We start from the raw sequence: 17,339 nt of genomic DNA, 5'->3' as shown, positions 1-17,339 counted from the left end.
AGAAACCCATCCACCATGTGCAAGGCAAACACCTTACCCTTGTACTATCACTTCAGCGCCAAGATAATTTTCATATCATGAATAAATTTGATCACGATTCATAAAACTAAAAATATGTTACTCTTCTTGCAAAATAAAGTGAAATAAAGAAAATTAGTAATGGCACCAAATATGAAAATCCTAGAACATGAATGATCCTTCAGGATGTCTATGTACTTGGAACTAAGACTATTAGATCTGTTGACCTCTTAAGTATTTAAAATGTTTTCCCTTTAAGCCATTTTATTTGAAAATGTGTTAATGACTATATACTCCTATTTTAGGAATGAAATATCTAATTCCAAGTATGAGGATGCTTAGCTGTATTGAACACCTATTTTTAGGAAAATCGTCTTTTCACTTTCTCTAGTTTGATGATTTTTCATCAGCATTTGATCCCTTCATTACTTTTATTTTTATTTACAGGAGTCACTCCCAGTGGAATTGGGGGAAATGAGGTCACTCGTGACGACCGAGTGGTCACAACCTGGTGGCCCATTCCTGGCTGTCCTCAGTTGCCATGCGGGGTCAGGGATTGAACACGGGAACTTGCCCATGCTGACCACGTATTCTACCACTTGATCTATCTCCTCGATCCCACTGTTGTCCTTCTTATGAAGATGTAGACTTAGGTGTATCAAGCATGTATATGCATGTATAACAGCAAGTCTGACATTCCATGGGATGGGGGAGATACAGCTATAATACTTAGTGCATACCTAATATCAGAGGGACATATATGGTTCCTCATAGTAAAAGCTAAATGCATAAGAAAATTATTTTATTACCTTTTTATTGTTTTCATGTTCAAGGTCATCTGAAGCCTAAATTGGAGAAAGAAAATCAATAATTTCCCTAAAGAGCAGAGCTCCAAATTTGCTTCTCACATATATGTAAATATTTAAATAGACATGTGAACTTATTATTCTATTTATTTATTAAGATGGGAAATTATTGATTAAATGAAGTCATGGAGAAAAGCAAGCACTAAAAATAGGTATCGTGTGGGCTGTCTCATATACCAGAAAGGCTAATCATCTTAATGGTATCTTGCATTTTTGTTGGTAGTTTTTATTTAGATGCTTCCTTGTAGTAATTTAATTAATAATTTGCTCGTGGAACTTGGGAAATAATCACTGAGACCACCTCCTCTTCTTTGGAAAGGGCAGACAGTATGAACAGTTACTCGAGCGATACAACAAGCATGTATGTGAATTGATTGATCAAGGCTTTAGGTGGCAAAACAATGAAAAGGTTAGCAGAGTCTCCGCAGGCATCCATCTCATAGTAGTCACAAGTCAACAACCAACTGTAAGCTCTTTATGTGCCAGATCCCCATGCAGTTTTTGTAAAGGATCAGTGAAATGAGTGTTATCTTTCTTTTACAGATCAGACAACCAACACAGACAGTTCAACTAACTCACTGAAGGTTCTGCAGCTGGACAGAGAACCCAGAGTTAGCTGCCAGGATCACACAGACACCGACAGGGCACCTCCCTGAGAATCTTATAGACCTCAATCAACTTGTCCCATTTGAAATGCGGATTCTTCTGATTTTCTTTACTGTCTATTCAGCATCTCAAACAGGTTCAAGCGAGTCATCGCACTTCCTCTCTCCCTGACTTCCTCACATTCCATCCATGAGTCACTTGAATCTGAATCACGAATCTGCTCAATCCCGCCTCTGATCGGTTTACCTCTGGTCTACTCCAAAAGACTAGTTTACCTGGTGTTTCTGCATCTACTGCCTCTTCCTTTAAAACTGTTTCCACAAGGTAACCAAGGTGATTTAAAAAAAATCTACAAATAGGTTACACTGTCCCATTTTGTTGCTGTTTGGACCACATCCAATGGTGCACAGCTCTCACTCTTAGCAGTGCATGGGAGGTCAGGAGGTGCTGGAGGTTGAACCCAGGTCAGGAGGTGCTGGAGGTTGAGTACATGCAAAGCATGTACTCAACCCATTGGGCTATTTCTCTGGTACCTGTTCAATTCCTTAAAATGCCAATTCAATTTTGGGACTGCAGAAATAGTACAGTGGATAAAAGCACTTGCCTTGCACATGAACAACCTGAGTTCAAGCCTTGGCACCCTATGTGGTCTCCTGAGTTCAGCCAGGAGGATCCCTGAGCACAGCGCCAGGAGTCAGCCCTGAGCATCATTGGGTGTGACGCCCAAACAAACAAAAATTCAATTCACTTTATAATAACATTTGGATTTCTTGACTATCTCAGAGGGGCCTTCAAAATTGTGCATTGTCTAGTTCTCTCATGCCTGTCCGATCTGGTTCGCTTTACTCTAGCCCTCGTTCAATACTCTCTGTTCACAATCTTTTTTCTGCTAATGTTGAGGCCCCCCTGCAGGAAAGTTTTTTCTCTCTGTTCATGTTGTACTCCTCTGGATACTAGGGTTCTGGTTTCTCAAATTCCTCCCACCTAATTATTCTCCATTTCAGCAGTCCATTTTATTTTTAGAGTAGCATTTATCATGAATTGCATTTATATAATTATAGATTAAATAATTACATGGTTATATAGTAAACAATAAGCACATAAACCATTAAATAATGATCACTGCATGTTTTCCATTTATCTTAGTTTACTTCCTGGTTGCCCAATTTAGAAGGGGATTCAAGCCATTTAATTTTCTTGTGGTTGTCACACTTCTAAAATTTCATAGTTAACAGCTCCTACCTCTTGGGAGTAATGAAAAAAAAAAATGGACACCAAGTCTGACCTTCTTGACACTGTTTGCAACAGCTTCCTTGTGACCCAAGTCATCAGCAGAAAGTTCATTTCCAAATTTGTATTCAGGGTGAGCTTCCTCTTCTTGGTCAGCTGTGTGAAAGACAAAAGGAAAAATCCATGAGGCAAAACTATCAGTGATAAGTGAGACTGTTTCAGTAATACTGAGTAGAACAGAAGCACTATAGAAAGAGGAAGAAGTGAAGAAAAAAATGAAATCAATTAAATACAATATTTTTTAAAGAAAGCATTCAGTAAAAACAGTTTAAGGTTTATGAGACATCTTATTCATTATATAATGCTTCTAAGACAATCTTTATGATATATAATTGGTGTTAAATAATTTTTTATAAAATGAGGCCCCATAGCCATGCCACCAGACTCCGAGCCAGGCTGTTTTCACTCTGGGTGCCCCAGATATATATATATATTTGAGAGCCCGGCAAGCTACCAAGGGTATCCTGCCCATACAGCAGAGCCTGGCAAGCTAGGCGTGGCGTATTCTATATGCCAAAAACCAGTAATAATAATGGATCTCATCCCCTGACCCTGAAAGAGCCTCCAATAGTTGGGAAAGATAAGTAAGGAGAGGCTGCTAAAATCTCAGGGCTGGGACAAATGGAGATGTTACTGGTACCTGCTCGAGTAAATTGAAGAACAATGGGATGACAGTGATACAGTAATACAATGAATAATTTTTTATTAAGTAGATGTTTATTTGGATTCCAGTATTATAAAAATAAATGCCCCAGCTACCTTATGAATAAGATACTCAAGAGGATATTTTGATCTTGTAAGAGCCCTAAAAAAGGTAGAGAATAGTTAGGCAATGGAAAATGTATTTGATAATTTTGAAAAAGTAATTAGAATTTCCACTTAACTTTCTGAACATACTGACTTGTGGTGGGTAATGGAAAAAAAAAGAGCTTGGAAGAATTGACCATTGCTCTTGTAGGCCATCTGTCAAACATGGCTGAGGTTTTTTTTTTACGATTTTTATACATTTTATTTTAATAAAGTAGTTCACAACAGTTCATTACAGATAATATTCAAACACCCACCCAATCAGCAAGCATTTTCCCACCACATAAGAGGTAAGTGTGTGAAGGTTGTTGATTTCATTCTGGGGCCATTTAAGCCCGTATAAGAGAATACAAGCAAGTATATCAAAACCAAACACTTATGTGCTGCTTTAGGTACATCAGTGGGCTAGAGTATAAAAGGTCTAGGACATACTGCGTCACTCTCTTCCGGGAGTTTTGTTTTATAGTCTCTGGATCTTGGTCACTGATGAGATTACATGGCACCGGGGGCAGTTTGTGGGAGTGACTGCCAACCTACTGGAAAACTAGGGACCTGGGGGGAGGGGGCCCAGTCCCGATCTGAGCATGTATGGAGAGATCAGATTGGCTGAGGTTTCAAACTTTCTGAAATAACCCTCATATACTTTTGTTCGAAGGAGAGATGGAAGTGGGTTAATTAATCTGGCTTCCAGGAGCACGGCTTAAGCTGATAAAGGAGGCATAGAAGCACTTAGTCCACTGGTCCAGAAAAGTCACAAAAACTCAGTATCTATGCAAGGCTGTTGATGGAAACAGGATCTCCCATTGGAAGGCAACCTGCATGCTGGAGTGAGACCTGGATTTTTTTTAATTTTAATTAATTTCGGGTCACACCCAAATGTTCAGGGCTTATTTCTGGAATTATTCTTGGTGGTGCTCGGGGGACCATATGGGATGCTGGAGATCGAATCCAGGTCAGCCACATGTAAGAAAAATGGTTTTCCCACAGTATGATTGCTCCAGTCCCGAGAAAACTGTATTTTGCAAAAGGATCCAAGGTATCCAGGATCAGGACAAATTCATGGTCTCTGGACAAAGCTAAAATAATTCTATGCTATCAAAACACAGTGTAACAGATCCTTATTGCAAAATCAAACAACCCGCCAAATCTCCCACTAAAAAAATGAGTATGAACTTCCTAGTATGAGTAGATCCCTAAAAGTTAGAGCAGTTGGGCCTGAGAGAAACTGCAGTGGGTAAGGTGCTCTCTTGCAAGCTGCCACATGCATGTGCTCAACCCACAGCCTCCTATAATGTCCTCTGAGCACTTCTAAGAATGATTCCTGATCACAAAGTCAGGAGTAAATTCTGAGCCTCACTGGGTTGGCTCAACTCCCCTACCCCTTAAATCAGAAAATTTAAAAAGTATATATAAAAATGCAAAAGGGAACATATGAACAAACATAAAAAAGTATCTCAATGATTCTAAAATAGTATTTTCTACATTTTAATATTCTGATATTGCAGCATATCCCTCAACTAATGGAATTTTATAACTGCATTAAAATATTTCTATGTTACAAGTGATTCTTCAATTGATGAAACTTTCCAATTATTGGAAACATTTTTTTCTTAATCATAAAAAAGAGTGATCTCTTTCAGCAAATGGTATCAGGAGTTTGAAATTTCTTGAGGACTGATTTTTTTCAGGATGCTTTTCCATGCATGGCAAAAACGTGAGGCAAGAGAGATAGATATTCTTCTCTAAAGGAACAATCCAATGAAGGGATATTAAAAAAAATTAAAACAGTTCATGTAGTCTTGGATGGGTAAAAAAGAACTTGAAAATCTGACTAAGTCTTTAAGTAATATAGCCCAGTTTCTTTATTATTTTTTAAAGATGTTTGACTGGGGGGCTGGAGCAATAGCACAGCGGGTAGGGTGTTTGATTTGCACACGGCCAACCTGGGTTCGATTTCCAGAATCCCAAATGGTACCTTGAGCACCGTTAGGAGTAATTCCTGAATGCAGAGCCAGGATTAACCCCCGTGCATCGCCAGGTGTAACTCAAAAAGAAAAAAAAAGAAGTTTTTTTTGGATCTCTGTGAGATAGAGTTACAAACTTGCATGATTACTTTTCAGCCACACAATGCTCGAGTACCCATCCCTCCACCAGTGCATTTTCCACCACCATTGTTCCCTGTGTCCCACCCACCACTCCCACCACACCCCACTCTCCGCCTCTGTGTCAGGTACCATCCTTCTTATTCTTTCTCTAATTTTGCAGCCCAGTGTCTCTGAAGATGAAATAGATTCAGAGACTTATTTATATCTGAGTAAAATATGATGGTACATTTTTCCATATTTTGACAACAACATCAGTGTAGTGTCATATTGTAGCACTGTCCACTGTCCTCCTGTTGTTCAACGATTTGCTCGAGCGGGCACCAGTAACGTCTCTATTGTGAGACTTGTTACTGTTTCTGGCATATCAAATACACCACGGGGAGCTTGTTGGGCTCTGCCATGTATGTGGGATACTCTCGGTAGTTTACCGGGCTCTCCGAGAGGGACAGAAGAATTGAACCTGGGTTGGCCACGTGCTAAGCAAACGCCCTATATGCTGTGCTATTGCTCCATATTATAGTGTCATATTAGGATTCTGCAACCACTGTTTTTTTAATGACCTACAGTTTGAAACCAAGGTTTTGAGAACTCATCTCCTTACTATTAAATTTCATTTGTATATGTTTCTGGTCTACCTTGTCACCAGATGTAAATCACTTGAAATTAAGGCAACAGAAGTAGGAGACTTAATCCCTGAGAAATCCATGAATAAATGTTGCTATTTCCAGTGTACTGTACACACACACTTAATCCACATCCACATAATGACACATGGACTACCTGACTCTAAATTCAGTCTAATAACTGGACACTGCTTTCACTAACTAGAGCTTATTTTATGTTTACATCTTCCCGGCCTGCCCTCTTCAACTATGCATGGTTTTCTCCACCTGCTGAGTTGAAGTATTTTAATTAGAGACTCTAATCATTCACATATAATGGGATCATATTATGACACAAGGTAATTATAACCAACTGGTTGACCAGATCTAATGCTAAGTATTACTAAGGGACCCTAAGAATTATTTATATAAATATGTATTTATACTTAAATGTATAATATAAATAATATTACATTAATAAATATTGAAAATATAAACATAATATTATATGTATAATGTGTAAATATATATTTAAAGTAGCACTATAGCACTGTCCTATACTTAATTTGCTGTATTTAATATGCTATATATTTATTTACTAAATGCATAAATATATACTATATATATAAGTAAGGTGAACGCCCTACCCGCTGTGCTAGCGATAGCACAGCGGGTAGGGCGTTTGCCTTGCACGCAGCCAACATGTCCGACCCGAGTTCGATTCCTCCGCCCCTCTCGGAGAGCCCGGCAAGCTACCGAGAGTATTCGATATGCCAGACACAGTAAAAACAAAGTCTCCAATGGAGACATTACTGGGCCCGCTCGAGCAAATCGATGATCAACGGGAGGGCCTTTACCTTTACCTTTTATATATATAAGTGAACACTATAAATATATTAGAATATTATATTTACATACTATATCTTTGCCTGCAAGGAGACATTCAGGTGAATGATTTTATCTTCTTGGGTTCCCTTTTACTTTTATACTATCTTACACTATTATTTCTGAAAAGTGTAATTAGAAACTGAATATGCTTTGGGATAATGTGGGAACCACTAGGTACAACTTTCTTTTTTTTTTGTCTGTAGGAAAAAATTAACATATGCATCAAAAGTGGGAAAGTATCCTCAGGGACAGGAGGACTCCTACTGACCATCATTTCAGATTATATACACAAGAAATTCCACATCTTTGCTTTTTATCATATGTGGTTTCATCTTTGAAAAATCTGTTGACAATCATTTTTGATATCTGTGTTCTCTATATATTCCTGCATATTATAAGACAATATTGTAAGGTACAATTTCTTGACTCTGGAGTCAGGCAACAGTGAGATTGAATTTTAGTGATTGGATCTCCTAAGACTGAAATGCTATATTCACCATGGGTGGGAGAATGTGAAAAAGATGTTACTCAAAGTTCTTCTTTCTTTATCTGAAGCCTGAATGTAATAACATATATTCTACAGCCTGCATAAAGATTAGATGAGGTCGTGATGCAAACTGATCCATAGCTGGCAAAACGAAATTACTATTATTATTATTGATAGTCTGAAGTCTATTTTACTGAACTATAGCATTTTGTAATGCTCTGATTGTTTTTAATGATCATATATGAAGATTAATCTAAAAACTAATTTTACTAAACATTTATCTTTTTACTTATCTTTTCAAATTATATAGGTTTATCTTTTAGATTTTTGAAATGTATCCCATTAATATTCTATTCTTAAGTTTTCTTTACACTCATTAGTTGTGAAAGTGTCAAATTAAAGGCAGCATGGCTGGCTAATAGTCTGCAAAAGCCTATTCAATCAGACCTGGCATTCCTTGTGTTCCAAAATGCTTTTTTGCTTCACCGACACCCTTGAATTTGGGTGCATCCTAAGACGATTTTGGCGAATAAAATAAAAATTATAAAGGAACTGATGATGTAACAGTTCCAGGAATATCTCCAAAACAGATTAATGCTTTTGCTTTCTCTTTTTTTCCTTTTCATTTGTTTTGAGGGCCTAACCAGTGGTGCTCAGTGGTTACTCTTAGCTTGTGTGAGTGGGGGAGGGGGGTCACTTCTGGTGGCTCTTGGGTAACTCATACTGCTAGGGATTGAACTCAGGCCTCTTACATACAAAGTGTGTGTTTTAGTCAGTTGAGTTAGGGTGTTTGCCTTTTTGAGAGGCCAGCCCAGCTGAGCCAGGATCGATTCCTCCGCTCCTCTTGGAGAGCCCAGCAAGCTACCTAGGGTATCTCACTGCACAGCAAAGCCTGGTAAGCTACCCATGATGTATTCAATATGCCAAACACAGTAACAACAAGTCTCATGATGGAGACGTTACTGGGCCTGCTAGAGCAAATTGATGAACAACGGGAGGACAGTGACAGTGACAGTGAGTTCTCACTCCAGTTCTGTTTTCTGCTTCTTGAAACATTGGTTCTGGGGGCATGTCCTCAAGAACTTACCCTCCATATTGTGAGAAACTCACACAGTATGGGTGATCTAGTTGGCAGACCCAGCTGAGCTCCCAGGAGAAAGACTGCATCAGCTCTCAGATGCCTCAGCAAGTGAAGAGCAAATAACCTTGGCATCCTAAACCTTCCCAACCATATAAAACAAGTCAAAAACATTAGAGCTCTTCTTTGGGACCAAGGTTAAACCCATGGGTTAGCTATACAGCATAAATACTGTTTAGGAAGCTGCTCCCGAGTCAAGAATCTTTAGGAAAAAGTTGTGAATAAGACTACTTATCAGAGTTTCCAAGTTTTATTGAAAATATCAAATGTTTCCCAAAAAACCTACACTTATTTTTCGTGCTTGTGTAGTAAAGATATTCTATGAATGTTCTAATGAATGTTCTAATGGATTTAGCCAAAGGACATACTTAAATCCAAGAAACTGTTCGACTAAGACAAACAATGCAAATCCAAGTCAGTAATTCTCATTAAACATATTGGAAAAAAATAGCTGTGCAAAAAACATTCTAAATCTTTCAAATAAAACTCATGGAGAAATCAAACATTACAGTGTGGCTACAGTGCAAAGCGAAATAGAGAATAATAGTAAATATTCAAATATTTTAAGTAACTGTGCCAAAATCTACCTAGATTGACCATTCTGGTGAACTGATTATTTGAAGCAACTTAAGCTTCAATATTGGCTTTGGATTTCCATCCATGCTGCCTGTGTACAAAAACCAATGATTTACCTGTGGGTCTCTATTCCATTCTTTCCCTTTAAACTTGTCTTTTTTACTAAATTTATTCATAAAACCGAGTTCATGATTTTGTTTCTAGAAAGGGACTCCAAACTGTATTTTAAAATTCTACTCCCAGACTTATACTGAAAATTCTTCAAGGATTGTCTGGTTGTAAAATTCTGCTGAATAGTTTGAAAATACAAAAGAAGGGGTGATGATAAATTCCTAAAGTCTGGTGCCCAGGTCACTGTCACTGTCACTGTTCTCCTATTGTTCATCGATTTGCTCGAGCAGGTCCAGTAACGTCTCCATTATGAGACTTGTTGTTACTGTGCCCAGGTAAGTAAAATAATTTGGAAAAAATACCAAAAATTACTATAGGATTAAGGTCAATCACATAAACCATTATCTATTAGGAACTAAAATGACATATTACATAGAGGGGCCCACCTAGACAAATTCATGCTTTTGATGTATTTCATATTTTTGTGAAACAGAAATTTCAAAACATTACAACTCACCACTTTCTATTTCCTCCTCATTATCATCCTCCAAGATGTTTGCTGGGGCTGCAGATTCTCCAGCTTCCATCATGCTTTTCAAAGCTTCAAGCTGCTCTGTAATTGCAAACAAATGACAAGAAGGACATGGTGACACATGTTAGATCATTTACAAAGCCTGGGCTTTAAGATCAGTATGAAGGAGAGGGAAAGGGCAAGGAAGCGAAAGTATCAGCGGTCAGGCTGATACTGGGTCCACCGCTAAAGATTGGGGAGGTCAGTGTCTCATCTGTCTCGTAGCAGATGACCTAAGGAGCCAGGCTCAAGCATGTCAAACAGAGATGAGTGAAACTATTGAAACACGGGGGGAATTGCCTCAGACTCTGGGCAGCACATTTTAAAGGTGGACCTCATACCCAGAAATAGTTGATACTTGATATCTAAAGCACATTGAAGACTGGTAAAATGTTAGGAAATAAACCTGCAACTCATATAATCAGGGTTAGCACATAAAAACGAAAGAGAAAAGAAATAATTCTAAAAGGGATAAAGCATGAGAGAAATGTAACTGATATATAGACCATTAAAGAGAATAAAATTAAGATGCCATTTTTCTTATTTGGACACTTGTAAAGAAGATTATAAGAATCCAGAATGAAGAATGTAGCACTGTAGCACTGTCCTACATCAATTTGCTCAAGCGAGCAACAGTAACGTCTCACAACAAATTGTGAGACTTGTTGTTACTGTGTTTTTTGTTTGTTTGTTTTTTTAGCATATCAAATATGTCACAGGGAGCTTGTCAGGCTTTGCAGTGTTGGCGAGATACTCTCGGTAGCTTGCCGGGCTCTCCGAGAAGGGCGGAGGAATCGAACCCGGGTCTGCTGCATGCAAGGCAAACACCCTACCACTGTGCTATGGCTCCAGCCCAACACAATGAGTATGCTAATGTATTTATTTTTGCTGTTTTTATAGCAATGAAAATACACCATCTGGGCTTGGTTAAATTATAACATAGTCCATGCAAGATTTTCATGATATTTCATATCTTAGAATTAAATTTAGTATGCAGATTTATATCCTACTGGAAATAAGTGCACATCAATTGGTTGAATTGCAAAAGTTAACATTTAGTATACATAACATAACTGCAGTTGTGTTAAGAACAATGTGTGTATATGACGAGGGATCATTCCTGGAAGTGCTCAGAGGGCCTTTTGCGAACCTTTGAGGTTTTGGGTTGAGCCCGTGCTGGCAACTTGCAAAGCAAGCACCTTGCCCACTGTATATGTCCAAAGAAAGATTGCTACATACATATTTCCACAGTATATATATGGGTAAAAGGTCAAATATATAATCTAGTGCTATTTTGCTGTTTTTTTATACTAAAAAAATAAAACTTTACTGGAGCCAGATAGTACAGGGCTCCGGGGCTGGAGTGATAGCATAGCAGGTAGGACGTCTGCCTTGCACACGCAGCTGACCTGGGTTTGATTCCCAGCATCCCATATGGTCCCCCGAGCATCACCAGGAGTAATTCCTGAGTGCAGAGTCAGGAGTAACCCCTGTGCATCGCTGGGTGTGACCCAAAAAGAAAAAAAAAAGATAGTACAGGGCTCAAGGTGCTTGCTTTGTGAGCAGCTAACCCTGGTTTAATCTCTGACACTACACAAGGCCTCTGAACATGGCAGGAAGTGATCTCCCACTACAAAATCAGCAATTAGCCCCAAGCACCGCTGGGTGTGGCTCAATCTGACCTCTCTGAAAATAAAATGAAAAAACTTTCCTAGGGCATTTTGATTTTACAATAAATATAATGAATTATATTTAAAAAATTAAAATTAAGATGCCTAGGGATAAAATAATGCAAATATGACAATTTCTTTCATATTTTTCAGAGGGGTGGCTCTCAAGCGGTGCTTGTAGGCCCAAGGGACCCATCTGGAATTCTCAGTGAACCAGGCCAGCGGTTCATTGCAAAGTTCTGAAGATATGCATGGTTCTGCTAGGTCCCTGCAATTCGGGGGATACTCGTGCCATCTCTGTGTCCCTAGGGGCCTCCAGGACCACACCATACAGTGCTCAGGAGCCTCGAGAGGCATTCGGTGCCAATAAAACCTGGGTTGGGTTATAAGCCAGGGATGTGACCTAACCACTGTGTTATCCCCTGGCTTCAACCACACCACTTTTTAAATGCTACTAATTTGTTGACCTAAAATTCTGGTGAAAGAAGATACATGGCTAAGCAGCTAAAATTAATGGAATCACCGAGACCTCAGCTGAAAATTCTGAGGTGCCCTTGGGAGGCCGAATACCCAACCAAGAACGGCTCCATCAGCGGCACCCACACCCTAGCTCCAAGGGCTCAACTACACAGCGTCACGAACATTCTCTGCAGAGATACCAACCTGCGAGTAATTTCTGGTACCCAATGCACAGTTAGTGGTTTTGGTTTTTTTTTTTTTTTTTTGCTTTTTGGGTCATACCTGGCGATGCATAGGGGTTACTCCTGGCTCTGTACTCAAGAATTATACCTGGCTGTGCTCAGAGGACCACATGGGATGCTGGGAATCGAACCAGGGTCGGCTGCGTGCAAGGGAAACACCCTACCCACTATGCTATCTCTCCAGCCCCAGTTGGTGTTTTTATCTGGAGTCGGGTGGCGAGCCTCCCACTGGCCACCCCCTCCCATGCTTCTGGAAGTCCCGGCAGCTGTGCCTACCTTCCACAGCCACTGCTTTGTGCACTCAGTGGCCCTGACCATCGATCCTGAGATCTCTGGGCTGTGCCACCGCTGATGCAGCCATGTGGACACCTCCAAAGCAGCAAACAGCTTAATAAATTCTCAGACAAAGGCTTAACAATCACATATATATGTGATCAGATATAACAATTTTCACATAAATTGATTTCTCATACCCAGGGGTTTTAATACTGCAACTTTGTTATATAATCAATTTTAATTCTAGAATTGCATCAATACTTGTATCAATTGTATCAGTACTTTCTACATTGAAATAAATTAAAACATAAAAGCTTTGGAGAAACAAATACATTAAAAATTGTCAGGAGAATATAGAAAATATAACTTTATAGAATTGTTTCTCTCTTGATCTTTCAATACCAGTAAATAATTTACACTCATATTTAACCCCAATTCCTAGATATGTATCATGTGAACAAACTGCAAAGGAAAACTTTGAAAGAGAACTTCATAATATTTATAAATGACCCAGCTCATGCCTTGATCAATTCTGTAATTCCACTTTCATTTTCTTCTTATTTATCCTTGGGACCCCTTCTGCTACGTGTTTTACCTTCACACTGTAAGAATAAGTTGATACAGACACTAAATATCAATGGAAATACATCAACTAGGAGTCCAAAACTGCATGTCCTGTCATTAGTGTACCTACTTACTCCTCAAAGCTAAAATTTAAAATATATTTCTTTTAGATATCTGAACTGTTCGAACATGCAATAAGCAATGCGTGTAGGTTTGCTCACTGATATGTATATCTGACTTACTCTTCTCAACTTCAGGTTTCAGTCTTTTGTTTTTGATGAGTATTTTTCTTTTGAGGTCGTTCGGGGATGGCAAGGTTCGGCCTGGTTCAAGCTGGAGGCAAACAGGAGAGATTGAATTATGACAGATTGCACTTCTTCATTCTCCTTCCCAGACCAGAAGGGGCAGGGAGGTCTGCAAGTCATAAATTCAACAGCCACCAGATGGCACCCAGAGGATCTGTTTTCATTCCACACTACATACTACTTAGCCTCACACTAACGTCACAAAGAGAAGTCCCGTCTCCAGAGGCAGGCTAAGTGCTCATGCTAAGTGCTCCACCTTCTTCATCGGAGCTGGTCTAAGTCCTTGCTGATACAGTGTCAGGGATTGGCATGGCTGCTGGGATAAGAACTGGCTTTTCCAAGCAGAAGTTAAGAGAGTTTCCGGATCCCCTTCTCTAATTTTTTGGTCTCTAGAATAGCTCCGTAGACTCTAGACTGATTCAACGGCAACATTTAGAACTGTGGCTCTGTGGACTTAATACGGAACTCAGGAAGGAACTGGATTATCAATATCTCAATGCTGCTGTGGATTCATTTGCTTGCAAACAAGGAGTTCCTTTCTTACACTGCCTGCAACTCACAGATCTGTGCTCTATCCAGCCACTCCCTGGTACCCACCTAGCTATATACCCTGCCACGTATTCGCCATATAAATAGGTATTCATTTATAAAACAAACTTGGGCACTACTACTCCATGCAAGAAATTGCATTCTATAGCAGTCTTCCCTGAAATAACCCTTTGCTGAACTTCTGCTTCCCCTTAGGGAAGCCTGCTACTATCTGTTCCATTCCCCAGTGTCCTCCCTTGAATCTGGACAGACTCCAATAAATATCCAACACATTGCAGGACAGCTTCTTTTTTTCATAATTACGTATTTATATCTATGTCCTTTATCTTATCCCTGCTGAGACAGAACTCTTTTCTTGGGAGGACTCCTGCTCCCAGTTTTGTTTCCCCCACTTCTCCATAGCACCTTTCCTGTATACGTCTATCACTTTCCAAAGCATGCAGTGAATCAAGAATTGAGCAACTGAATCCAACCAAAATCAAAATCAACAAAGGTAAAAATCAATAAATAAGTGTACAAATTGGGTCTATATTCTAACATTCTATATAGTTTGAACCTGCCTGCCTGCTTTTCCTCCCTCCCTCCCTCCCTCCTTTCTTTCTTTCTTTCTTTCTTTCTTTCTCTTTTTTTCTTCCTTTCTTCTTAAAAAAATCTGTAGCACTTGAACATTAAAAAGCGAGGTTGATATTAAAATATTAGAAATGTTTTTCAGACATGTCAACTCTTGAATTCAGAGATTTTTGCCATGTGTCCATAATTTCCCAGGGAAGTTCGACCCGTGTTCAAAACAATTTAAAATTTTTAAATGTTTAATTTTACTTTCTTTACTGAAAATTTTAACTATTTATTAATGATGTTTACCAGTTGTCTGGTATGTCTTTTTTTTCTTTTTTGGATCACACCTGGCAAAGCACTGGGGTTACTCCTGGCTCATGCACTTAGGAATTACTCGTGGTGGTTCTCGGGGACCATATGGGATGCTGGGAATTGAACCTGGGTCGGCTGTGTGCAAGGCAAATGCCATACCCTCTGGTATGTCTTTTAAAATAAACTTTTAAATTTATTTAATAGTCACTGTGATTTACAAATGTGTCTCTGACAGAGTTCTGAGCATACAACATTCTAACATCAATCCCACCACCACAACTTCCCTCCACCAACGTATTCAGTTTCCCTCCCAGCCCTCAATTTCCCTCCTTAACAGGCATATGTTATGGTTGAATTATCATGGTTTGGGCCTCATGGTTACAGTACTGATGACTCTCTGGTTTAGACATATACATATACCACATCTCAACACCTCTGGTGTGTCCAAGGCCCCCTGCCCCTGTTGCTCCCATTTACCTCTTCGAGACATTGTCTCTGAGATGAAGATGAATGCTCTGGGACTTTACTTGGGAGACAGCCCCACGAAACTCCCACAGGAGTGGGAAGGCGAGAAAATGGTCATACCATTCATCAGGAGTGTGAGCTTGGGCCAGTTGTTACTGTGGCCATTTGGAGAATGGGGGAGCTGTGGGAACCAGTAAGTGAAGAGAGCCATGAGGGGGGTCTGAAAGGGCCAGTTTTCTGGCACTTTGGGCCTCCCTTTGGTGTGTGGGCACAGTAAAGTCCAGTTGTCAGAGCTCATTTCCACCCGGCTCACCCCAAAAGCAACAGACACTGCCAGGGGAAAGTCAGGACAGGACGGAAGGAATACTGAGAGGAGATGGGAAATAGCAACAGAGCATCAGGAGGTGAAGCTAAGGGGGAAAAAAGAAAAGAGAAATATCCCTGTCTCCTATTATGCTCAGTCTCCAGAGATGCACAGAGTTTCAAGGAAACTCATTGAAATGCCTTCAGAATGTGCTCCCAGGTAGCACAAAGCATCTTCGGCCATGCAGTCCCAGCCACTGTGCTGGAAGTCCTGCTCCATGTTTGGGCTTATCAGCAGCTACTAGATAACAGCGGGCAAAATATTTGACTACCGCAGAGTGCTTTTATACTTTAATCCCATTCAGCTGACTTGCTAACATTTGACATAGCAGATGTTCATCCTGGTGGTAAGAATCCTTATAAAACGAATGAACTTTTAGGAATGATCATATTTATTAAAAAAAAAAAAAACAAACTTGAGGGCATTATTCTAAATCCACAGAATCCACAAAATTTGTAACCCAAAGGTTAAAAATTTGTTACTATATGTAGGAAATAACAGACTTAAAATGGTAGCTAAAAAAAAGTCTATAGAAAACATTGCCCAAGTGTTTATTTTAAAAGTTGAGAGTTTGAACTTCAGGTTCCTGTGACTTCAACCCAGGGGACTTCTCAGAGCAACAGGCTTAGGATCTTGTGGGCACTGCAGCCTGTGTGTGCAGTTGATTTCCCCGGAGCACCTTCAGAAAACACGCTCTGAGGTCCTGAGCAGTGGGTGCTTAATGGGAATTTTAGGTCAGGGATCTCAGAAAACTTAAGGACCTTAAGATCTTGTAAATTAAAGAGGATGAGATGGTTATTTTATATCCCTCTACACATCCCTCTGAACACAATGAAAGCTTTCTCTACCAACACAGTTAAATAAATAAGATCTTTAGCATCAGTGCTCCAGAACTACTTGAACCTTTAAAAATAAATTTCAAAACAAGTCCATTCATGTCAGAAATATGGTTTGCTAAAAATACATACTGGATGCGATTCAAGTGCTTGTTTCAACAGGAGATCCCCAAATAGATCTTCGCAATATTTGGACATCTTGTACTGTTGATATTTGCTGGAGAGAAAGAACTGGCATTTGTAAATTTGAACATTCATTAACCATCCAAGAATTAAAAAAAAGTTCCTAAGCAATTAAAATATCCCACTCTGCAAAACACATGCTTGCCCTCTTGCTATGAGTGTGAGAGAAACATCACAAACACCACAAACTTTCTAACTGATGTAATTAAAAAGAAATGGACACTGTCCCCAAATTTAAGAGCCAGTACATAGAGTTAAAAATGTCAAGTTCATGAAGCCTGATTTCAAATATACTACCTGCTCTTCCAATTTAATGAGACTGGAGCAAGATGCTGCGGTCTCTTAGCTTTTAGTCTGAGCACAGATGGGGTTGGTCCCAAGCATGAAAAGGTTGAAAACTGGCTGCTGCGTGTTTACTCACCACAAGTCCAGGCATAAGACACATAGGTACCAAAAAGTTAGGTATCAAAAAGTTAAAAGCAACAGGTTTAAAG

The 17,339-nt window shown here is 39.5% G+C and overlaps 1 protein-coding gene across 6 annotated transcripts in view; it reads right to left on the bottom strand.

Annotated features, from left to right (window-relative positions):
* The window catches only part of PLCB4 (phospholipase C beta 4), a 444,937-nt gene that overhangs the window by 69,308 nt on the left and 358,290 nt on the right, over positions 1-17,339 (bottom strand). For 4 of the 6 annotated variants that reach the window (XM_056121270.1, XM_056121275.1, XM_056121271.1 and 1 more), the window contains exons 16-20: positions 16,795-16,879; positions 13,519-13,609; positions 10,012-10,107; positions 2,776-2,876; positions 828-863 (exon numbers count right to left, since the gene is read on the bottom strand). In XM_056121270.1, the coding sequence (XP_055977245.1) occupies positions 828-863; positions 2,776-2,876; positions 10,012-10,107; positions 13,519-13,609; positions 16,795-16,879 (409 nt within the window). The remainder of the gene's footprint in view (positions 1-827; positions 864-2,775; positions 2,877-10,011; positions 10,108-13,518; positions 13,610-16,794; positions 16,880-17,339) is intronic. The other 2 variants (XM_056121273.1, XM_056121276.1) reach the window with 1 other exon arrangement.

The sequence above is a fragment of the Sorex fumeus genome, unplaced genomic scaffold, assembly GCF_029834395.1.
Source record: "Sorex fumeus unplaced genomic scaffold, SorFum_2.1 ptg000044l, whole genome shotgun sequence".
Classification (NCBI taxonomy): Eukaryota; Metazoa; Chordata; class Mammalia; order Eulipotyphla; family Soricidae; genus Sorex; species Sorex fumeus.
Note: the sequence above shows the minus strand (reverse complement) of the source record. Positions and strands in the feature narration are given on the sequence as shown.